This window comes from Coturnix japonica, chromosome 12, assembly GCF_054131305.1.
Source record: "Coturnix japonica strain WE chromosome 12, WE-NBRP24, whole genome shotgun sequence".
NCBI classification, from domain to species: domain Eukaryota; kingdom Metazoa; phylum Chordata; class Aves; order Galliformes; family Phasianidae; genus Coturnix; species Coturnix japonica.
The window spans coordinates 4994794-5019121 of record NC_140674.1 but is presented as its reverse complement, the minus strand read 5'-3'; the positions used below and the strand labels follow the sequence as shown (position 1 = coordinate 5019121).

Genomic DNA, 24328 nt, shown 5'->3' with positions numbered 1-24328 from the left:
CCATCTCAACTTTATCACCCAGACCCAGTTCACTCTCCTCCAGCCCCAGCTCTGCTCCTCCAACTCAGCTCCATCTCATCACTGTGGCAGAAGCCCCTTATCCCCCCCTTACCTGCCTACAGGTTGGAGGTGACCAACACACCACATGGAAAATTGACCTTTATTAAAAAAACACAACAGTAAAACCCATTCCAAAATGTTCTGTACTAAACCACAAGAGACGACTTTTCATGTCCATGCTGACCTGTGCAAAGGGATGGGCTGGGGCAAACAGGGAAGCCCCCAGAACTTGGCAGCAAGTCCTGCTCTTATCCTGCCTGGAATGCACTGGTGAGCAGGACTGTTGCTTGCATCTGTATATGTGTCCAACTGGAACACAGCCCCCATCTGCCTCCTGCTTCCTGCAAAGCAACGGGTGAGTCTTGGATGACCCATCTGGAGGAGCTGGTCCCTGCTGTGTCCAAGTCTGCATCCAAAGATGGGACCAGTGGGGATTGTCCTTTGTTGGGAGCACAGAGATGCCCTCTCCCCAGTCCAGGTTGTCACGAGAGGAGGGAGGAGCTGCTATATTGAAGTTGCTCCATTACAAAAGAACAAGAAATCAACCAAATTCCCCAGAAGTCAAAGTGCTGGTGGTGGGCAAATGAAGTGCAGTCATTCTTTGTGCAGTTACACCAGGCCGGCCGCCTTCTCCTGCACATTGTACTCCTTGCTCCTCTTCACCTTCCAGCCAATGAGCGCAAGGAGGATGGTGCCCACCACTTTGTATCCCACCTGCAGCCCCAGGTATCTGTAAAGAGAAGAGGAGGGAGATGCTCTATCCAGAGGCAGCCCCAGAGGCTTTGGGGACTGTTCCCATGGCAGCTCTGGGTGCCACAGCTGAGGACAGGTACCTGTTGCGAAGGAAGTCGTTGTTGTAGTAGACACAGAAGCGACGCTGTGAGCACTGTTTCTGCCAGTAAATGCAGGAGGAGTCGATGAGGGCACCAAACATGGCTGGAGCTGGCAGCCAAGCTTTGGAGAAGAGAATAGTGTCAGGCTCTCTGCCTTCCTTGTGCTTCACCTGCTGCCTCCAAGGAGGTCCCAATGCCTCCTGTGGCTGTAGCAAGGCTCAGAATACCCCATCACCCCCCAAGCCCCAAGGCAGTCACTCACCCAGCAACCTCATCAGCAAGAACTGAACGCCAATGGCAAATGACTTCTCATCCTGGTTCACCACCCTGCAAAGGAGAAGCCAGGTGAGGTCACAGTTGGTGGCAGCAGTGCTCTTCTGGTTTCAGTGTCAAGTTCATAGCCATGGACCCAGTTCCTCCCCAGTTCTTCCAGTTTGGAACAGAGAACAGAGGTTGAACGACCCAATGGGGCTTAGGAGGTCTGCACCAGGGAGAGCTACTGGGATCTGGGGTGACAATTTGTGGGTATGCCACAGCATAGGGTTTTGTTCTTAAGTAAGGCTCTGCTCCATTCACCCTGACATAAAATACAAGGAAGAGCACTGTCGAAATAGGAAACATTCTGCTATTTAGGGAATTGCCCCACTTCACAGCCAGGGGTGTTGCCCCACTGCTCACCTTAACACCATCATGTAGAGGGGGTTGTGACACAGGCAGGCCACCAGGGCAGCGAAGGAGATGAGGAAGATGGTGGGGAGGAGCATGTGGGAGCAGCTGAGCGGACAGGATCCTATCTTAGCAGAGGACAGCCCAGTACCAGCAGAGATCTGGGAACAGTTCCTGTAGATCTATAGGAAACATTTGAAAACAAACAAAACAAACATGCAAAGCTCCCCTTGTCATGTTGTGAGAGGGGTGGGACATGACAGAGGCTCCCAAGGGGGTGGTAGAGTCATCATCCCTGGAGGAGTTCAAGCAAAGGGCAGCTGTCATGCTGAGGGGCACAGTCTGGGTGGTCACGGGCTGGACCTGATCATCTTAGTAGTCTTTCCAACCTTAATGATTCTGTGATTCTATGTGTCAGACCACACCTCTTAAAGGAGTGATCAGCATCGTTAGCATCATGTCAGGTGCCCTGACCCCCTGCAAGGGGATGTGCCACCATTCTCTATTCATCCCAGGGCTAGAGCCCAAGGCAGGGCCTGCCCACCCTTCAGATAGACCCAAGCCTCCCTGCTCAAAAGCAGTTTTCCCAGGAGACCTTCCTAACTGTAGTTTCCTGAGCAGCCTAAAATCTGTCCTCCCATGATCAGCTTTCTTCCTAAAATTGACTACTTCATGGTCACTGTGGCCAAAATGGCCACAAATCACCACCTCATACACAAGACCTTCTCTCATTCACAAGTGACAGATCTGGAAGGATTAACACCTGGCAAGCCCATAGAATCGATGAATGGTTTGTGTTGGAAAGGACCTTACAGCACCCCCAGCCCCAACCCCTGCTATGGGCTGGCTGCTCCCCACCAGTTCAGGCTGCCTAGGATCCTATACAGCCCTGCCCTGAGCACCTCCAGACATGGGGCACCCACACTTCTCTGGGCAACAGCTCAGCTTGGTGGCTGCATCCTTCTCCCACTACTCACCACCTGTCTGGGAGCTGAGGAATCAGTGCTTCTGTTGGTGCAGCCAGCGAAGCAGGGTGAGATGTACTCCACGTTGTTTTCCCCGCACACCGGGTGAAAGACGTGCTCAGAGCAGCGGCAACCACTTGGTGCCTTAACTCCTTGCTGGGAACCCAACGCTCTGCCAATGAAGAGAAAATAAACACAATAATAATGATTTAAAAAATAGAAATAGGGCAGAAAGGAAAAAAATAGTCCCTCTCCCCAGTCCCCTTCTTAGCTAACCTGTTTCCCTGTTCCTATGCGCACTGGGATGCTGCCCGGAGCAGGCTGGTCTTGTGCCAGACCCCAATCCCCTGCAGGTACCTCGGCAGTGTGCAGGGAACTTAGCAGCCCGTAATTATGTTATGTCTGCAAAACAGTGCTCACACACTTTTTCTTTTCTCCCCCCCCAGCTGAAAACTAATCAGCAAATGCCTGGAGAAATGTTATCTGGGCTCCATCCAAAACCACGCAAACAGATGTGTGAGGAGCCCCAGCTGGAAACGCCATCCAGACAGCAACTGGAAGCAGGCTCGCTTCCAGACAAACCTGATGACAGTGTGTAAGGCAAGAGGATAAGCTGCACGATCTGTTCTGTCTTGCCTCACTACCCAAGGGAACTCAGCTGCTGGAGCAGCACCCTCTGCCTGCTGCCCTGGGGTCCATCCTTGTGCTGTGGGCACGGTCCACCTGGCTCACAGCACCTGGTGCCCAAGGGGAATGGTGTTTTCTTGTTTCTGAAGGCTATGGCTTTCAGAGCAGTCTGGGTATTGGACTCTTACAGGTGTTGCAGGAGAGGCAGAAGGGAGAAGATGATGAAGCTGGGACTTTGGGAAATGGAAAACGCAACTGTCATTGGGAGACATGTCTCTGCTGAAGTCTTTGATGAGAAGGAAGGGTCTGCTTGGATGTGATCCAATGGGACAGTCCCTTATGTGAGTTAGGCAATGCTATCACGTTCCTTCTCCTCTCCAGCCAGCACAAGGCAGCTGCTGCAAGTGGGAACACTGACAACTCCAGTATGGGCCTTTCCCAAACAGTCCCATCCCTCTCATGGACTCACGTCCCAGCATGCAGACAGCAGTAGCTCTGAAGACTCCTGAGCTGCTGCTAGAGGCTGAAAGATCTACCAAGCTCCCCAGACCTTACAGCTCCACGTGGCCCACCTCACATGCTACAATGAACAGCAGAAAAAGCTGAAGGTGAGGTAAGGACTGTGGCTGCAAACATGAAATGAATCTCTGCCTTCTTCCAGCCTCCCTTTTGTCATGCAAGTCCACCTACCAGCTTCCCATTCCACCAGCAAAACCCATCAAGTCCAGTGAGTCCCAGGGCTAATGTTACCAGCAAGAGGTCAGCACCATGAGGCCAAGCTGCCTTCCAAAGTGTAGCACGTGGCATCTAAGCTTGAGCAGAGGGCACAAAGTCTTGCTCTCAAGCAAAGCGCCAATGGGGATGCCAACAGGGATGACAAGTGGACTATTGTATGATCCTGAATTAATATTATGTGCCATACAGACCTTAGAACAAAATACTAAAATGCTGTCCAGGCACGAGTTTGTTGTTTTGTCTTATTTAACTGGGCATGAAGAGCCTTGTCCCTCACTGTACCATGGGATGGGAGCCCCAGCACTGGCAAAGGGAAATGTTTACAAAAGTGCCTTACAGACACACTGATGGTGCATATAATCTGTGTGTGATGCACTTGACATCAAGCCTGGGGTGGAGTCTGAATGTCACTTCAATAACTAAGAAGAAAATAATAGGGTAATAGTCAAAGTTTTCTACTCAGGTGAGCAGAAAGGTGATGACTAGCTGGAACAGGAGCAGCACATTCCATGTGGACATAGGTACTGGCACTACTACTTTCCCCCTAGAAATCTAGGGCTAGAGAGAAAAATACACCCTGAGAAATCAGGAATAAATGTCCTTCCAAGCCTTCTCTGCTGCATAGTGCTTATCTCTCCTCCAGGACTGACCCCATGGATAATCAAGTCAAGAGTTGGAGAGCGTAGGAACACAAAGCTGGGAACAACCCGAGTGCCTGCGTTACCTGGAGGGGTAGATCCCATCGACGAGCCCTGTGGAGCAGCCCATGAAGAAAATGGGCAAGCAGATGAGGATGGAGAAAACCAGTACCACCACGGAGAACCGGGGGATGGCCCGGAGGGAGAAGGCAAAGCGTTTCATGATGATTCCTCCTAAGAGCATCCCAAGCGCTGCTGCTGGCAGGTTGACGGCTCCTGCAGAGGAACGAAGGCATCAGGCAGGGCTCCTGCCTGCCAGGCACCTTGCTGCTGGCTGGAGGCTGGGGACCTCAATGTGGCTGGGAGAATCCACAGACTCAAGGCAGAACCAAGACCCAAACAGTTGGCACCTATGAGAACTCTCAGCCGCAGGAGCTTCACTTGGAGATGTAGAAGCAAACCTTGATGCATAACCACTCGTTTTGGCCAACTTCTTTCAGCATCAGAGCTATGCAGACCTGCTTCACCCACGTGCATTTCCAACAAGAGCTGCTCTGGCCCCCAAGAGCAAGTGAACAGATGTGGTCATCCCCTGCTCACCGATGAGAAAGTTGGCATAAGAGGAAGTTGCGCCGTACTGCTTCTCCAGGAACTTGTTGAGGAAGGTGGAAAGACCCGCAATGACAGAGGAGAAGCTGCACTGAGCAAGCACCAGAAGCATAAACAGGGGGTTGAGGAGCAGCTTAAGGAAGATCTTTGGGAATCCTGCAAGGAAACAACAGGAAAAACAAATTTTAGCTACAAGGCCCCGACATGGCTCCTGTGGCTGAGGAAGACAGCATGGTTTCCTGATAGGACATTGATAGTTCCCCTGCCTGGCCAGGACATCCTGGTCTTGAAACCCAGGCAGACTGACTCCAGGCCTCTCAGAAGCAGGTCTGTTTGTTTGGCCTCTAATTAGCTTTCCTCTTTCAGTTGAGTGCCAGCATCCATCAAAGCTCAATGAGATAGAGAAGGGGCTGATGGCCACAGGATGTGACTGCAGTGAATGGGGAGGGAGTGACTTCAACTGGAAGCAAGTCATTATGAGCCTAAGAAAGGTCATCACGTGGTCCCTTTCACCAGTGAAATCCCATCAGCTACTCATAAACAAGATGGTGAGCCGAGGTGCAGCGACCTCAAGGCAGCAGCTGGTGGCACCAGCAGCCCCATGGCTTCTTACAGAGCTTCAAAACTACCTTCAGAAACAATTCAAACCTCAATGCTGGTGACTAATAGCAGCGGGGAAGCAGCATCCCTCCTTCAGCGGTCATAGAATTATTAAGGCTGGAAATGACCACTAGTCCAACCATCCACCTACCACCAATACTGCCCACTAAGTTCCTCAGTACCATATCTCCACAGTTCTTGAGCACTTCCAGAGATGTTAATTCCACCATTTCCTTGGGCAGCCCATTCCAGTGCATCACCACTCTTTTGGAGATGTTTCTCCTAACACTGAACTTGCCACAACTTGAGGCCATTCTCTCTCATCCTAATTGTTCTTAGGGAAGGATGGTGCTCACGTGCTATGGCCTTGGAGGGGCCTGACTGGCATCTCCACCCAACACAGTTGAGGTCAACTTGTAAATGCTGATGTTGTAGAGTCTGCCCAGCCCAGTCACGGGATACAGGACACGCCACGTCCCCCCCATTCACCCTTGCCTGTAAATGTCAGTTCCTTACTTTTGATAAATTCCAGCAGGGAGGTTTCTTCAAATTCCCTCTTCTCCATCTTCCTCAGCATGCCGTCCTCTGAGCTTGGGTCCTGGGGAGGGAGAGAAGAGCATCCTGCCATGAGAGGAGTGAGGGTGCCTGTTTGGTGCTGTCCTGGGACTCAGTGAGGCTAGGGAGCAGCAGAGCCCATCATGGGCATCTTTGACCCTTGAGTAGAGCTACAAGACTCAATTTAGAGACATTTTAAGAGCTTGGAAAGCTTTGAACTTCGACCAAAAAGAAGATATTGCTTCTTAAATTCTGGAAATAAGAAAGGGGAAATGGAAGTTGGAGACAGACCAGCTCCAGTCTGGTGGGTCCTTAAACTATAATCCTGAAATATCTAGGGTTTGATTTTGACCTTTAAAGAAGCAACAGTTAAACAAGACCAAAACTCCCCCAAACCTTATTTTTCTTGAAACAAAACCAACGAGGCTTGGCTTTGAAAACACTGAAGTGGAATGTTTTGATAGCTCCATGCCTTTTTTTTTTTGTTGTTGTTGTTTTAATGGGAAACTTGCCTTGTTTCTTCCCTATTTTTTTCCAAACAAAAAGCCCATTTTCCAAACAGTGACTGTAACCTCACAGAAGGCATTGTGGTAGGGTATTGAGTTATGGTAATTACCATTGACAGGGAATTGGACACTCTGGCAGGGTGAAGTTACAGAGGAAAGACCTCTACCAAAGAGGAACCCTAAAGAGACCTGCAGCCACCACCCTACCCTGGTAAGGCCTTCCTGAGGAGGAGTCTCACCTTTCCTTTCATCATGTACCGAGGGAAGAAGAAATAAGGAATGGATGTGAGCACCAAGCAGCCGGAGGAGATCAGCAGCCCCAGCCACCATGCTCCGACCCACCGCTGGTCCTGCGGGGTCAGGGTCACTGTTGCTGCAAGACACAAAGACACACCATCAGAGCTCTGCCTCTACAAGGCCAATGGTAAAAGGGGAAAATATCCACATAAACACAGACAAAGTGGTGTGAGCCCAGTCTATGGGTGTCTATACTGGTATGGCAAATGAAGGGAGGTGAGAGCCCCCACCAGCTTGTATCAAGATGAGCCCTGGCTTCTGGGTATCAGTGAGTTCCTCTGCCCATACACGTGTGTGCGGCTGAACTTTCCTCACTGGTCCCCACCCAAACTACTCTGAGCCTCACCAGTACACGTGGGACACGTATAATCAGCATCACAACACACCGATGGCATGAGTCCATGGGCACGGTTGGGTTGGGACCATGCTGTCTTCCCAGGCTGCCCACGTGAGATGGGGACTGGGAAAAGGCATGGCCACTTTCCTGGAAATGTCTCTTCTCCCACTGATTCCAGGTTGGACAACTCACACAGCCTCGTGCTGGCAAAAGAACATTTCTAATGAGAATGTCTTCCGAATGGACAAAACTCCTGGCGCTCACACCCTTTGTCCAGAAAAAGGAGGAGAGACAAGCACTGCTCCATCCCAATGTGGACATCCTCCGGCTGCTCACCGGAGGTCAAAGGCTTGCTTGGCTTGGCACAAGTAGCACATCTCCCCACTGCAGGGAATTTCTGGGAGGGCTCAGGGTCGGCTTCCTGCCCAGAACATAGAAGCAGTGGCCCCCTCCCCTCTAAACAATCGCCTCACTGCCCCTATAGCACCAATCCACTGCGGATGTGGACGTCATCATGGAGCGACTGGGCAGGAGATGCTATATCTGTCTGCTACCATAGGGTGCAAGCCAAGGCTTTTTGCTGTTTCCTGTCTTGGATTCATTTATTATTCTTATCAGGCACGGGACAAATATGTCATGCAGGCTCTGATCTCTCAAAGGAAACACAGGAAAAGCCACATTATTGATGAAGCCAGGGAGAATTCTTTAGTGATTAAGTTACCAGGAATAATAAGCACACACTGCGGATAGAGGAAACGAGACCTGTGGTGGTGCCAGGTTGGTTCCATCCCTGCAGATGCTGGTGAAGGGTGGTGGGAGAGAGGCTGAGTGGAATCAAAGGATCAGTAAAGTTGGAAAAGACCTTTAAGGTCGTCTAGTCTAAAGTTCACCTATCACCAATATTGCTCACAAAACCAAATTCCTCAGCAGTTCTTGGACACTTCCAAGGACAATGATTCCACCTGGGCAGCCTGTTCTAGTGTCTGACCACTGTTTAGGAGAAGATTTTCCTGACATCCAACCTGAATCAAGACGTCCCATGAACATGCAGGACAATGGCTGCCCCATGGCTGCCTTCTCCCTGCTGGATGCTTTAGGTGACCCTGATCCTCTCTGGCACTGTGCAGTATGGCACCTCCTCAGCATGGGAGCAGTGGGCAGCACTGCAGTCACTGCAGGCAACACAAGCAGTCCCACGCTTGGTGGGACAATGAGATGTCCCTGCTGCAGGGCACTGCTTCCACAGTGACCTCAGGTCCATCTATAGCCTTCCTTGTGGGGAGATGACAGAGAAATGACCCTGTGATGCTATCCCAGGCCCATTTATTTGGGCCACTAAAGCAAGGTGTGCATTCTACCTCCAGCCCTCTCGAGCAATCTGCTGATTCACAGAGGGCTTTTAGGAAGACCACCCCAACTTGGGAAATACTCACCCATGTCAACTCTACCAATGTCCACGAAGAGCCGCAGCACCACAGAGCCCAGCAGGAACCCAAACGCAGGGCCAAACACTGCGATGGCAAAGAGGATGGCTGGGAAAAGGAGCAGAGTGTGAGTAGGTCACAGCTTCATTCAGACATGGCTTTTGTCTTCCCACATGGAGAAAAAAGAATGCTACAGCATGCAAAGGAGAAAAATCATAGGATCATAGAATGGTTTGTGTTGGAAGGTAGGTAATGAGGTGGCTCTGAGGTTCCTGTGGTGACTGAGACTCTAACCCTCACACAGAAGGCAAAAAAACACACAAAAACAAAATCGTCACCTCACTCTTTTAGAGATGAGCAAAACTTGTTTGTTCAAAACATCAGCGGAAACGAAACACACTGACTGAGGGAGAGCAGAAAGTGCAGCAAATCACCCTTGGTTCTTCTGACCTATTCCTGCCCCAAAAGCAGATAACTCAGACCAAACCCACGAGGTCAAAGTGTTTCCTTTTGAATTCCTTGGAATGAGAGGATCTGACTTTCTTTCCTGGAAGAAACTCATTTTTTCCCCAGAATAGAACAAGACTCAGGCACCAGTGGCATTTATGCTGTATTGAGGCAACCTAGATGCACAGAAGCCATTCCCTTCCCCCAAGACATTCCCATGGCCCTAAAATTACCACCTATGCAGTCAGGAACAAACCAGCCCTCTACAGGAGATGCCAGGTGAGTCTGCAGACCTTGCCAAGCTCCTCAGGGCTTGTCCAGTGTCTATCCTTAGGAGCCCAAGCCCAAAGGCTTTCCCTTCTCCTTAAGCGCCTCTCTTATTTTGGAACATCTGCTTTTATTTCATAAATCACGTTGACGCCATTGGCTGCTTTGAATACATTGTTTGTCACTCAGGGGGAATCAGATTTTTAAATAACTTCCAGTATCAGGTTTTCAAATAACCAAACTCAAAGCTCATGTAGGCACACCAGCCCCAGCTGAGCTTTGCCATTCGCATGGCAAAAGAGCAGTGTAATACAGATGCCAGCTCCCATCCCTTTGAGCTCAGAAGTCCTTCCTAACCTGGGAGCAAGCATCAGGCAGGGTCAGATAGCCAATTCCATGGCAAAAGTGCCAGCTTAGATGCAAAACCTGCATTAACCAGCTCCTGTGGGCCATCATACCTCTGGTTAAAGCCCAACCAACCGATGCTCTGTAAGAACAGGCAATGACCTCAGGGAAGGCTCCCTTACTACTTCTGCCCACAGATAGTGGAACATTCTCAAAGACATTAACACAAGTGAGAAACTCCATTTCAGCCATCTCATCCCCTTGCCCTGGTTCTTTAGCTTCCTAACACCCACACCATAAACAAAACCCTACAGAGAACAGCTGTCTAACAGGAGATGGGTCACTACCATGGACCTGACCTCACCTGAGTCCCTCTGCATGCTCACTCTACATCCTGGAGGCCAGGAGCCCCTCTCCAGCTCAGCTAGAACATCTGAAGGAAAAAAAGCAACATAAAGCAATGCTCTTCCCACTCACCAACATACAATGGAGAATTGTTTGCTTCTGCAAAGTCATCCACGTAGGAAATCCCAAAGGGCTGGATGGGAACTGTCCCAATTCCAGCCAACAGCTGGGCGATGACCATAATTGTCCATATACTGCTGGCCTCCTTCTGGGGGTCCTGGGTGGCATTTGGACACATAAACTTGTTCTCTGCATAGCAGAGCTCATCCCGGACCTGGCTTTTGTTACCTGCAATAGAAAAGAAGGAGCATTATAGAGCTGAGCACACTCCTACCTGCTACTGCATCAATACTGCTGGGGCATGTAGTGATAATTTGGCTCAGGCTGAACCTAATTCTCACCTCCCAGCTCAGGCTGACCTTAATTCCCACCTCTCCCCTGCACAGCTGCACTAAATCTGCAAACATTAGGTGTCTTCCAAGTCTGTTCCTAGGTGCATGCTGTTGGTGTTGGGATAGTTGGGATAGATCACTTGTTTTGTTTAGCACTCCTCATCACCTTTACCCCCCAGGGGTACTGCACTCAGCTCAGGGTAGCAAACAGCCCAGCTGTGGGTTTTATCACATTAAAGAAGAAGGAAGCAAAGTAATTCCTGCAACTGCAGAGGAGAAAGGTCGGCCCTGCAGCCCCATTCCACTGAGTCACATTCAGGCTGTGAGCAGAAAATAAAAAGCTCTTCATTGTGGCTGCAGCACTGCTGGGCTCGGCCAAATGACAACAGCCCTTGGACAGACGGTGTCTGAGCCGGTGGGAAAGTGTAAATATTCAGCAAAGGAAGGAAAAACCCGTTTTGTCTGCAATTTGACTGTGTTACTGAGCAAACAAAGTAAGCTCTGGTTTTCTCCTGTCAGCTCTTCCCCTTCTGGCTTTTTTTGTTATTATTGCTATTTGTAATTTTTTTTCAACATTTCCATCGCACCTTCCTCACTCGTATATTAACTGTGCATTTTCTATGCCTCTGAGCAAGCAGAAATGAGAGTTCCAAATGCTTGCCTGGTGACTAGGGGCTCTCATTGGCAGACTGTGGTGGTACATTCCTAATAGTCACCACAAAATTCCTGATGCAAGCTCAGTTTGCACGGCCAGGAGGGTCTTTGCTGCCAGACAGAAGGAGCCTCCTCGGCTAATAAAGGCTTTATGGCAGCAGCAGTGAGAGCCACAGAGGTTAAACAAGGACAATCTAACCCAGGGCTGTTTTTTCTGTATCAATGGTCTTTGTTCACTGGTGAGGCCAGGAGCTGGCCCTGGTTGAGTGCATCAGCCTTCCCACACCTGGCAGAGCAGAGCTCCTCTGTTCAGGGGGAGCAGGGATGGGAGGAGTGTACGAGCAGAACTCCTTGTGCTTTACTCCCTGCACATGCTTGGAGTCCCATTGTGCAGAGCAGGCAGACCATGAACACCTCCTGAGGTGGCAAACTTACAGCCAAAGACCCATCAGCTCCCTGACAAAGCCACTGCTCCATCAGCATGGACTCAAAGCCTTTCCAGGAGACAGCATCTCCTAACCAGAGATGTGGGGTGACCTCTGCCATCCCCTTGGTGGCACAGCATGGGGACTGCAGCTTGGCTGTGTTCTGAAACAGGAGCTGGCTTCACAAACACCAGCTGGTTCCCAAAGCCTAACCGGTTAAATCAGAAGCCATGAAGTCTCTTACTGGCTAGAGCAGGGATGGGACACATACATCAGCCCTCCTCTTTGAATCCTTCTCATCGGCCAGATGGACTGCTTTGCCTTTGGAGCATGTGAGAACTAACACACACCATGGCTACAAACATCCAGAGCGTACAGCAGCCATTCCTACAAGGCCAATGTGGGCAGGACTGTTCTGGTGTGAACCCAGCTCAGCATTCAGAAAAGCTGAAGGCACTGCAGAGCCTTTGGGTAGCCTTGGGAATTAGAATCATAGAATCACAGAATCACTATGGTTGGAAAAGTCCCCTCAGATCCCCAGGTCCAACCCAAACCCACCCCAATGTGCCCACTGACCACATCCCTCAGTGCCACATCTCCGTGGCTCTGGAGCACCTCCAGGTGGCTCCCTCACCTCCCTGGGCAGTGTGTGATAACGCATTACCACTCCTCCTGAGTTTTTCCTAATATCCAACATTTCTAAATGCACCATTGTCCCCCCCCCCCCCCCAAGAAAATCACAGAAATGAAGGGGTTCATCCAAAGTTATAAGGATACAAGCATCATCTCCAAAACCAGGGCCTTAAGTCCCTCCAAGCACTCCAAATTCTGTGTGGGGTGGATACAACCACCCTCCCCTTTTTGGGGAAGCACAGTCACCTCTTTGCTGATGGCCTTTCTTTGACTTTTGCAGGCAGGAACAGGTTGAAAGTGGTGTCACCACCCAGAACTGTACAATGGATTGCTACATCCTGTATTTGTGCTTGTAGTTTTGCTCTTGTGAGGTGGTTGGCCTTCAACCAATTGTGTGTGCTCCTCCAGATGTCCTACATGACCCTAAGGTATTTTGGGAGGACACAAGGAGAAGAAGACCAGGACATCTGAGCGTCCATAGAGGATGAATTGGGGTTGTTCATCCCCATGCCAAAACAAGACCTGGTGGAGCTCAACACTGATGTGCCCACAGAGGATGAATTCAAGATGCACATATCTACATCAAGAGCCAAGAGCGATGTTAGCCCTTAGCCCTTGGTTTGCTCTTCTCCTGTGCATGGCCACTACACATGTGGGCACAACAGAACCTGGGGAAGATCTCTGGCTGTTTTCTCCCAGTATCCCCTTCTCAAGAAGGGTGGAGGCACTTACCAACACTCAGTGTGGTATATTCGTAGGGGTCTGAGAGGAAATGGGGCAGGGTCACCAGGAAGGCTCCCAGTGCCAGCAGCAGCCCCCCGGCTCCAATCACTCGTGGACGGTGCACTCGGCTGCCAAAGTAGCTGACGAAGATGATGAGGACCACATTGCCAATCTGGAAAGAGCAAAGTGAAACAGGGAGGACATCAGGAGATGTAACAGAGGAGTCAGGTCCCCCATGAACATGTCCAAATGAGTAGAGAGCTTGCTTAGTAACTCATGGTTGTTTGACCTTCCTAAGAGCTGGAACAAGACAACCCTCAGCTTCACCTCATGCATTCATAGTAATCACTACTTCCTTCTTATCAAAAGGCATCAGGGCCTTGGCTCTCTGTGTGCATCCCTTGTCATCACAGTCTGCTTCACAACCTGCCTGGGATCTGGCTGGGGCTTCACTCACCACCCACACATGCTCCCCATTCTGTAAGATGTGGCAAAAACCTGATGATTCCCTCAAATCCAGCAAGAAACTTAATTTATCACCTTCATTCCCATATTTCTAAGCAAACACAAGATAAGGTACAAAGTACAGCTTGTTGCAAATGTTTGTGAGACCAAACGTTTGCAGCTACAGACATAACCAACAGTTTCATCTTCCTTGATCAGCTGAAAGGTGTGTGAACATACAGCCTATTTGGTATACAAGCTATAGCTTTCAGGCAACAGGATGAGCACACGAAAATTACCATTACATGTCTTTTTTTCTGCTTGGGACATGCAATACATTTTAACCCTAGGATGTATATATCCTTTTTATACATGTTTATATGGGATCCCTTGTTTGTCTCTTTGTGGTTTATGTTCTTGGGATTGCTGCTGATTAGATAAGCAAAGATTACAGTACAAGGGATACTGGATTTTGCTTTGGTACTACATGATCCAGAGAATTTATTCCAGAGGAGTAAGTGAGTAATAGCATATACCTCAAAGGGCTGCGTATTGCCTCATACTTCCAGAACTGCCTGATGATCTTGTCATTAAGTGGCCATTCATAAAGAGTCAGGTTTAAATCGAGGCTGTTTCCACCCTGAAGCTTCTTAAGTAGCTGAGCTGCACTCTGGACACAGTTTGGACTGAGGTCAGCTCAGTAACTTGACATCATTGACAGACAGTGCTTTGCCACAAGGCCATCAGGAGCTCAGGGAGACGGGAAAAGGTCTGGATTCTGGTGAGACTGCTGGCCAGGGTCTGCTTCTAGAGGAAATCTGGACTGATTGTGGACACCCCTTGTGGCCACACACAAGCACCTGACCCAATTACCTCGTGTAAGCTGGAGATGAAACCCGAGGAGAGACTGGAGAGCCCAAAGCGCTTCTCGATGGTGGTGAGGCTGCTCTTGAAATTGGCGCTGTAGAGGAGCTGGGACAGCTGGAGGAGGCCATGGCACAGCACAAACACCTGTGGGCAATAAAGTGTCATTCCAGCCAGTACCATTGGCTGCCCTGCCAACAGGTAGCTGCTGGGCACCATGCCCTTTGTGAGGGACTTGAGATATGTACGCACAGGGTCTTGAGGTGGTCAACATGGCTGCACTGCTTTCCATTCCCCGAGACCCACTGCTTCCCACTGGTCCCTTGGGTTCCCTTGGCTGTAAGGCAAATTGGCTGGGATGCTGGAGGGAAGCATTTTTAAAAGCCTTAAACACCCCAAAGGGAAAGAACACAACATGCTTAATGCCTTCTTACTGCTGAAGACCTCCGTGCTGTTCTAAAAACAGCATCTTTCCCCAGGCTGCTCTTAGAGCTGGGCCAGCAACCCATCCAAATGGACACGGAGCATCCCTGGAGCAGAGGAGGGAATATAGGAGTTGATGGGTCAGGGCAGGAGCATAGTGGGAAGAGTGAGGGTGGCCGGCAAGAGGGAAGCGTTCCTGGCTGGGGACATGGAGGCAGCTCACCAGTGTCTTTTGATCTATATTTAGCCAGAACAGTTTTCCTTTATTTTCTTTGGAATGGAATGTGTCCTGCCTGGTGCCAGAAGTATTTTAAAATCATTTTTTTTAAAAAAAAAAAAAAAAGGGAAAAGGCCTTTTTATTTAAATTCACAGGAAATCAAATATTTGTTGAACACCGGAAGCGTGTCCCATGGAGATAACAGCAGGAAGGCCAGGATGATGGATGGGGGGATCAAAAGTACTGAAGTGCTGACAAATTCCTTATGTCCTGGACAGAGGAACAGCGACGCGCTCCTCAAGGCTATTTATTTGATATGATGTTGGCACCCAGCAGCCTGGGCTCTTTGTATGAAGCCTGGCATGGAAGAAGAATGAAATCAACCTTGTCCTTATGCACAAGGAGGTGGCTTCTTGGGATGCTTCTCCCAGAAGGGAAGATGGCACCAGGCAGTTGGCAGAGCTGGGCATCCAAAAGGGTAACAACCAGAAAGGGAGATGAGAGCAGAGATAATAACCTAGAGACCACAGGGGAATAGAAGATGGATTTAGGAAGAGGAATGAGGGGTCACAGCAATGACCACGAGCTCCCCATTGGCAGGGTGTGAGCAGACACACTGATACACCATGTGCAGATATACAGAGACACGGACACACCACGTGCACAGCTGACACTCTGTCAGCTGAGCAGGTGAGGGCAAGGTCCCAGGCTGGGCCATTACCATCACAAAACATCCCGTGACAGTGTGGGATGTGACTTGGGAAACACTGCTGGACAGGTGACAGAATGGAAAAGAAACAGCTAAACCAGACAGCTCTCTGCTCCTGCACCCAAAAGCACCTCCAGGCATGCGTCCTTCTGCTGACAGCTGGACCTGCCACCTTCGCTTTCCCGAATCTTGGCCTGGGCTCGTGCGTAATAAATGAACCCAAGTGAGCTGGCCTGATGCAGAGAGGTGACCCTGAGGATGAGAAATGGAGAGGGGATCTTGCTGCCAGAGAACATTAATTTCTGTTCCCGCAGCTCTGGCCAGACCTTACTGAAATCGTTCGAATAAGGAAGCATAAGGGAAAAGGAGGAGAGCTGGGACTGCCCAAGACGTGGAGCAGCTGTGGGAGAGCTCTCCCAGCACAGGCATGAGTGGGGTGCTCAGAAGGAAAGGAGGGTGGGTCAGGGCAGCTGGGTTCAGCTCAGCAGTGCCAGCCTGCTCTGAGGATGAGAATTGCAGGGGTTGGCAGAGGAGAGGTTAGAGGGAGGGGGTGAGCCCATCCTTTGGGTGGGCATCTGGGGACTGGAGCAGGCTGTGGCTCCTGGGGCTGGATGTGTGCCCTGGGGCAGCACTGCCCCATACCACCTTTTGCATCTGCCAAGCTGTGCTCACGTATCTCCTGCTGCTCTCTCTCCATTATTGCTTACATAAGATAACGCGCTGTCACCACAGTCATTGGTCTTAACTAACAACTAACTAAAAGTATGCTGAGACTGGACTTTAAAACAGGCTGCAATGAAAAACGAGCTGTTTCGTAAGAGGCTTTTTTTGGGTTGGCATCATAAATGCAGCCAATAAAATGCTTTGGAAGTTGGGTGAAATGAGAAAAGAACACGAACCTGCCATGCATGTGCTGACATGGGTCAGAGTGAAAGCAAGGTAACGAGATTCAGATCTCTTGTTATTTCAAAGAATGAAGTGTTTCTCTGGATGGGAGCCCAGCACACCCCTGTAGGGACCAAGGCTCAGGAAGATGGTGGCTCAGTGATCAGTAGAGTCTTTCAAGATTATGGTTGGACATGAAGATCTTAAGGGTTATTTCATAGAATCATTTAGATTGGAAAAGACCCCTGAGACCCTCAGGTCCAACTGCAGCCAACCCCACCATGCCACTGCCCGCATCCCTCAGTGCCAACATCTCCATGGTTCTGAACACCTCCAGGGATGGTGACTCCACCATCTCTCTGGGCAGCCCATTCCAGAGCAGCACCACTCTTTCCAAGAAGAATTTTTTCTTAATAATGAGTCTGACATGATCCTTGAATTCCAAGGTGCTGCCAAGTGCAGCACGGCCACTACCACTTCCTCTCTACTGCCTGGAGCAGTGAGCCAAGGATCCATTCTTTCCTCTGTTTCCACAACTTCATGCCCTGATAGCTGCACTCCTTTCCAAAGTCATTGCTCACCTCCTTCCTCAGTGTCTTCACCCTGGCAGCTCTGCCTGAAGGGAACATGCTGGAGAAGCAAATGAGTGCCAAAGGAAGGGCTTTTCCTTCCAGATGGTGGAATAATTTGGGTAGAAAAAAACACAACAAACAGCATTGTTTTGGAATCCACTGCTCCTGCTACGCCAACTGAGCTACTTTTTACTGCTCTTAAGATGCCTAGTACTGACTGAAGCCCCACATTTGTGGACATCAGTGGTCTCCCTTGGAGGCCCCCTGAAGCTGCAGCTCCATGTTCCAGTCTGTGCCACCTCCTTGCCTTGGCTCTGCTGTGCTCATATCAGTGCTAATGTGGGACCAGCCCAGTTGCTAATGACTTGGATGGAAAGAGCCAGAGCCTAATTTATTAGATGGACACGACAGCTGCTTGGGGAGCCGTAAAAAGAAGCGGAGATCCTTGCAGAGCCCATCAAACTGCTCTCTGCTGATTAATGACACCGAGGCGTGACGCGGCCAAGAGCAGGGAGACGCACAATGAATCTGGCTGGAGTAAATATTTGGAAAGGACGAGGAGTAAGGACGCTCTGTGAGCTCTTTCTGTCCACACAGTGCTATTTGGAGGTGTATTTCGGGTTTCTGAAGGCCAAACCGAAGCCTTCTGGCTTCATTGGTAAGGGTCATCCATTACTGGAGACCAACAGGCTCTGGCTGTCTGGGAATGTTGGGTCATGAGTTTGCCCTCACTGTACTGAGATTCACCCCCTTCTCTCATTTGGAGGGTTGGAGAAGCTCTGAATTCATCACCCAAGCTGCCCACTTCATCTGGGTATAATACATGGGCACACGGGGGCAGATACCCCTCTACAGGCAATGCCTACAGCTCTGTAGAAGAAAATAAGAACACCACACAAAAACCCCACTGTTTCTATGGAGGGAACAAAATACCCTGCCACCGTGTCTCAGCACAACGCCTCAGAGCCAGGAGTGTGGTCCAGTGGTAATGCTGGCTCCTAAATCTTATTTCTCTTACAAAAAAAAATTAAACAAATAAACAAATAAAACAGCCGGGGATTGTCTAGAGCATGCGGCTGCCCTGGTGATTAGCTGCAATAATGTCTACTGCCAAGTAATCCAAGCTTTACAACCACCAATTGTCAAGTGCAAAGACAATATTTGCTCTTCTCTCAGCTCAGGCACGCGTGGGATTTGCCGGATCCTGAGCTCTGTGCAAGCCCTGCCTTGCTCAGCTGCACAGAGAGAGGCTCCAGGCACGTGGCTGCCATGCGGTGCAGGTGCACTGCAGAATGAAGGAGTTTGGGTGGGCATCAGACCACTTCTGCTTGCAATATCTGGTGCTGCAAGCAGCCATCCCACTCCTGCAGGCAGACCAGCTGCACAGTTGTGTCTTCTCTTTCACTTTTTCTGTGCTCTCCCTGAGGCTCTGACCGTGATCTCTCAGAGGCAGCTTCAGATTCATTCTGTCTTCCCAGCCCCACAAACATGTGCAAACACTCCTCCCACACACCCACAGCTCCCTATCAGCGACACTCCTCTCCTATTTTTCTTGTGATAATCTTATCTCCGCTGACCACTCCTTCACTGTGTTTGGGCACAGAACCACCTCACCCCTCATAAAATCGACTCGTTTTGTGTCTCCTAGACCTTGATCCCACTGAACTTTCCAACCTGTTTTACCCTCTGGCTCTTCCCCATCACGTTGCTAATGTTATTCCAGACGCTTCTTCCACGTTAGAAGGCAATCCCACCAAACCCAGGTACAACACAGCGTTGGATGCACCAAAGCCCAGAACCATCTGCAGCACCACCATGAGTGCTGAGGACCCCACTTGCCCTTCATCCTGGTGCTCCTTTGCCACATACCCCTTCAAGGCACCATCCCACCCTACACAGCACCCACTATTGGAAACAACCCCTGATCTTCTTGGTTGGTCTGGTGGCCCTGACACACCATGACTGCTCAACGCTTCGCTCTCCAGCCTCAAGCCATTCTTCAGGATGAATGCCAATGACTCGGTGCACCTTCTATTCTGGCTGACATTTCAACAGAGATTCCTAATCTCTTCCAACAGGATGCAAGAGCACAACTCCTACATCTCCAGCCTTCTGAAATGCACTCCCCTCAACAAATTCCTTCAGTTCCTTTGAAGAACAGGACAGCACTTGCCCTGGCACTGCTGGGACCTCAGACCCCAAGGCAAGGCTTTATTCCTCTCCTGCAGAAGACCCCCTGGCAGTACAGAGAGGAGAGATCTACCTACCCTCAGCTTTTTTCAGCTGACACTGGCGACAATAACCCCCTGTTGTCCTCCTGGCTCCTCTCCCACTCAATGCAGTGTCAATACCTCCTGCCGCTTGCCCCCCAGCTGAAACCAGCACAGCCCAGCTAACAAACAGGATATGTAGAGAGCCCTCCTTCTTGTCGTGCTCCTGGGGACTCAGGACAAGCAATTAGCTGACAATTAGATTAGTGCAAAACCACACAAAAAACAACTAGGGCAAAGAGGTTGAACCATTTGTAATTGGAAGGAGGCACTGCAAATAGACGACTCCTCAGAAAGAACCCTAATTTGGGGTGAAGTGGTTGGCATGTTGTTGGAAGGCATTTCACACCCTGTAATCTTTCTTTGAGACAATATGAAGCCAAACTCTGGAGGGCTTCAAGCACCCCCATGTTCCACACAGAGAAACAGGAGCAGAGATCGGGTTGCTTCAGTGACGGGATACAAAGCAGACACTCCATGTGCTGCACCAAGTGATGCTGTTCAATATCAGAGCTATATCAGACAGTTATTGCAGTCCGGTCACTGATTCCCATGCACAACACAAAGTAACTTTCACAGTCCCCACGGAGCACCACACTCAGCTGGGTTGTGTGCCAGCACCACAACCACAGAGCGTCTCCATCTGCATCCCAGCGGGGCTCTCACAGAGCTGCCACCCCATCCTGCCCTTCAAACCCCCACAGTCTGCTCAAACCCACTGCTTTCCACCATCACCATTCCCTCTGCATTGACCACAGCGCTGGGATTTAGCAGGAGGGACCTTGCTGGGACACCCCATGCTTCTGCCCTCCTACACAACCCAGACACAAGCTTTCCCCAACACACTGCCCACAGCACACAAAGGGATTATTGTACAGATAGGACATTTATGGCACACCTTGTCTTTCATCTCAAAACGGCTTCCCAGATCTGAAAGTTCCATCCTGATGCTTTCATTTTCTACCCCTTCATGGTGAGCTGAGAGCACTGACAGCCTCCACTTGCTTTACTGCCTTGAAGCAGGGTTTGTTTTTTTTAAGGCATGCATATTTTTAAAACAAACCTTGCAGTGCAGGAAGAGCGAGCAGCTCAGGAAAGGCATCACCTGTCACTTTGTACACATTTGATCTCAAAAGCAGGAGCCTTTCCCCGGCGGATGGCTCCATCCAGACAGTGCACATCACCCCTCTGATGTGCAGTGACAAACCCCTGCACGCTAATGGTATGGGAACGCTTTGCTGCTTTACCCACTGGGGCAGCCTGAGAGACATTTGGGAGCCCTCTGTCCCCCATCCCATCAAATATCAGCAATACCACTCAATGTATTACATGGATCTTTTTGGCCAGCAAGGGCAATTGTGTCACCTGCTTGGACAGCAGCAGGGACTTAGGGACGCAGGACTGGAAGGATCAGCTCCCTGCATGCTGCTGGCATGCTTGCCTGCAACCCCAAAACATCAGCACCTGACAGCAAACCAAACTCCTCCCCACCCCAGACCTCATGCCTTGGCTTACTGAAGCCACCCTGAGCTGGGAAGCACTGCAGACGTGTGCTCAGTGATGCTGCTGGGGAAGAACACCCTGGGATGGGTCCCCCACCAGGACCCCAACATTGCACCCTGCTGCCTCAAGCGCTGCGAAGCAAAATGAGAGAACCCCAACAGCCTCCTCCACCGCTCCCAAAGCTGCTCCTCTCCCCACTGGGAATGGATACAGTCCCAGAGCAGCGTTTTGCTTTCGCACCAGGATGTGGTTAATCATTCCCCGGCAGCAGCACACCGTGTACCGGACACAGCACATCGTGCCGTTTGCATCGAGCCCTGGTGCTCCACAACTTCATTTGGGGCCGGGGTGCAGGATTTGCTCTCTGCCCCTTTTTATCAGCCTTGCTTTCAACACTGGTACGCACTGGGACTGCATCGGTGCCAGCCTCCTCCTCCCGCATCGCCACTCCTTACCTTGATGTTGCAGAAGATACCACGGGAGCAGGTGCTGGAGCTTTTGGGGACATCCACTGGGGACTTGGCGGCTTCGGGATGGACCCCCATGGTGCACCCCAGCAGATGGGTTGTGTGAGGGCTCTGGCCCGTCCTGCTCTGAAAACGGTGAGCTGATGAGTGAGCCAGGCAGCGTGAGCGCAAAGTTTTTATAAGTCCACACTCGGGAACGATGATGAAACCCTTTCTCCTCCCTCTTTTCCTTTGGGTGTAGAGGGAACTTTAAAGCTGCAGGAAGCCAGTGCAGGCTTGCGGTGAGCCAGTGGGATCCCATCGGGTCCGGGTGTTTTGGGGATGGGGACTGCAACAAAGATTCCTCCCTCTGGCAAGGAGTGGCAGAGTGAAAAATAACCCAACCTCCTCCCACCCTTGGAGTGGAAAAATTGTGTTTGTGTGATTCCTGGGCGCTGTTTTAAGGACTACATCTCCAGGGCTTTGTTTATGTGGAGCACTGATTTATTGTCACAGAGGAGAAAAAGTGGCAGAGGGAGAAGGGCTGGGGGGGGGGGGGGGACGGTAAATCTGGCTTCAGGCAATTCATCAGGATTATTTTCCCTATGTAAAGTGAGGAGAGAGGGAGCCAGGTGGGTTGTCCTGAGCCTGAAGACCCCAAATCCCAGCTCCTAGAACAGTGTTGGGGGGACATGCCTGAGTAGGGGGAGATCCTGCCCAAACATGTGGCAATGGTACAGCAGCGCTAGGGTGGGTGTGACATCTCCCCATGGGTACAGGCTCCCCAGACCGGGGCGTTCCTGCCAAAGAAGGGCAGAGAAGGTTGGAGGAGACCCAGAGGCACCCAGTGCCACCCACAGGTGTCCGCTGGCCACGAGAGGGGGCCTGACACCATGGGAGAGGGACCTGCAGGCTGCCCTCAGCTGCAGAGCATCACTGTGGGAAATCAGCATTGATATGAGATAACCCTTCGGGGTTCTGCCTTCCCTGTGCCCTGCCATCACCATATTCAAGGACATGTGGGTACTTCCAGTCTGCAGCACAGCAAGCATCTTGCTTTCCCACCTTGTTTTCTCCCCCCACTGCCACCATTTCCAGACTTATTGGTTCTAAACTCAGTCCCTTTATCCACCTTTTTTCCCCCTCCCCCCAGGAGATGCAATGGCTGTGAAGTTTCAGCATCACAGCAAGGAAAGCCCAGCTCTGTGACAGTCACAGCCCCCGACTCACCTCCTCATCACCTCATGTGCTGCCATGCCCATTTTCCAAGGGATGCCTGATCTGTTGGCAAGCAGTTCCAGCACCTCAGTTTGTCCTGCACAGATGCATGATGCTCACTTTGCTATAACAACCTCGTTTACCATACAGCTGCCACAGCCATATCATGCACATTCCCCTCCAAGCAGAGAGATACTGTCATGGCCATCCCCCTATGATGCCCCCAAAGAGCACAGGATGTGGGCTCAGCCCTTGCCCAGCCCACCCAGCACTGCAGGGCACCATCACAGCTCCCAGTCTATACCCACTGAAAGGGAAACTCCAGCTGTGATCCCCTTTTAGCTTCCTCTTAGGAGGAATCAGGGCTCGTGCCTCTCTTTGGGGATTCTGCACTGCATTTTATCTCTTCCAGTGTTACAAGCTTTGGCTGCTGCTGAGTGCACAGAAGGACCGTGATTTACAGCACTGAGAAAGGGAGGGAGCTTGGCTCCAGATCCTCATCTTGGTGCTTCATTAGGAGATACTACTGATGTTCGGGGCCTGGCAAAAGCCCTATGCTGGCAGATTCAGTCCATTTTATGCAGCTCCCGAGGTCAGTTTTCTTCCTTGGCCTTTGGGATGGGTTCCCAGGGCCAGAGGAGTGCCTGGCTGAGGCATCATCACTGTGAGGCTTTCATCATTCCCCCTCTCCCCCCACCTCCATGTACATTGTCCACTGGGGGATGCTTGCATCAGAGCCTCCAGAGCTGTGTCCTCTCTGCAGGTTGAACCCTTTCAGACTGACCATAGCTTTTCTCTTTCCCTGCATCAGCAGCTGATTTCCCTCTATCAAGTGTGGGGTGATGCTTTTATGCAAAACTCAGAATATCTCTGTTTTTCTACCTGTGTTCTACCTAATATGGACTGACAGCCACATCCCAGTGCTCCCCCATGTATCCACAGCCCATTCTTCTGCATTTGCCCACTGGGCTTTAGGAGGCAGCAGTGCCCTCACACACCAACACATACCTGCCAACTTCACAGCTCATCCTGACCCAAAGGGAAACTTGTACTGAAAGCAGAGGTGCTGCTCTTTGTCCTGGTCAGTGGTGCAAGGGGAATATGAGGACAGAGACACTTTGAGAGAAGTGCTGTGAAGGCTCTGCAAGAGAGAGGAGGGAGAAAAGCCCATGTCCTCACAGTCACACCTGAGGTTTCACTGGAAATTACAGACCGTGAGAGGCTGGGTTTAATTTCCCAGCAGGTTGTGTTTGATCTGGAGCAGAAAGACCGGTCAGAGGGATGCTCAGCCCCACCAGGAGAGCAGGCTTGGCCTATTCACAGCCCAACCTGCCCTGGGGCTGACAGCATGCCCGCAGCTCTGGGGACAAGGGATGGCCGAGCCCCAGTGCAGGAGGTGACGTTGCACAGCTCACAGCCACCGCCCGGGTATTAGGAGTGAGGTCAGGGCTGGGTGAAAGCAGTGATGGAACCCGCAGGTGCCAGCAGAAGTGTGTGTCAGCACCAAACCAGCCCTCCCGTGGCTGACTTGAAGCAAGCAGACGACATTTGAATGAATAACGCACATTTAGCAACTCTCTTAGCCCTGCTCTCCATCCTGCACAAAACCCACCCAACCGGGCCACATGCCTGC

General features: G+C 50.8%; 1 protein-coding gene across 1 annotated transcript; it reads right to left on the bottom strand.

Moving 5' to 3' along the window:
- Nucleotides 1–146: 146 nt before the first annotated feature.
- Nucleotides 147–23807, bottom strand: SLCO2A1 (solute carrier organic anion transporter family member 2A1). The gene is made up of 16 exons (XM_032446443.2): nucleotides 23704–23807; nucleotides 22708–22792; nucleotides 21487–21624; nucleotides 14461–14598; nucleotides 13153–13315; nucleotides 10389–10604; nucleotides 8862–8960; nucleotides 7034–7167; nucleotides 6250–6331; nucleotides 5125–5289; nucleotides 4611–4800; nucleotides 2537–2696; nucleotides 1572–1741; nucleotides 1156–1220; nucleotides 894–1014; nucleotides 147–790 (listed from the first exon to the last, which is right to left on the bottom strand). Exons 3-16 carry the CDS (start codon nucleotides 21574–21576, stop codon nucleotides 670–672), a joined length of 1914 nt encoding a protein of 637 aa, XP_032302334.2. The 5' UTR covers nucleotides 21577–21624; nucleotides 22708–22792; nucleotides 23704–23807; the 3' UTR covers nucleotides 147–669.
- Between the last annotated feature and the right edge of the window lie 521 nt (nucleotides 23808–24328).

Bases quoted from the DNA above. Each gene is read 5' to 3' on its own strand.
- SLCO2A1 (XM_032446443.2), bottom strand. From the start codon at position 21,576: ATGGGGGTCCATCCCGAAGCCGCCAAGTCCCCAGTGGATGTCCCCAAA. The intron at 2,697-4,610 runs GTAACGCAGGCA...CTTCATTGGCAG, and splicing joins GATGGGATCTACCCCTCCAG to AGCGTTGGGTTCCCAGCAAG. The intron at 1,742-2,536 runs GTGAGTAGTGGG...TGTTTCCTATAG, and splicing joins CCTCAGCTCCCAGACAGGTG to ATCTACAGGAACTGTTCCCA.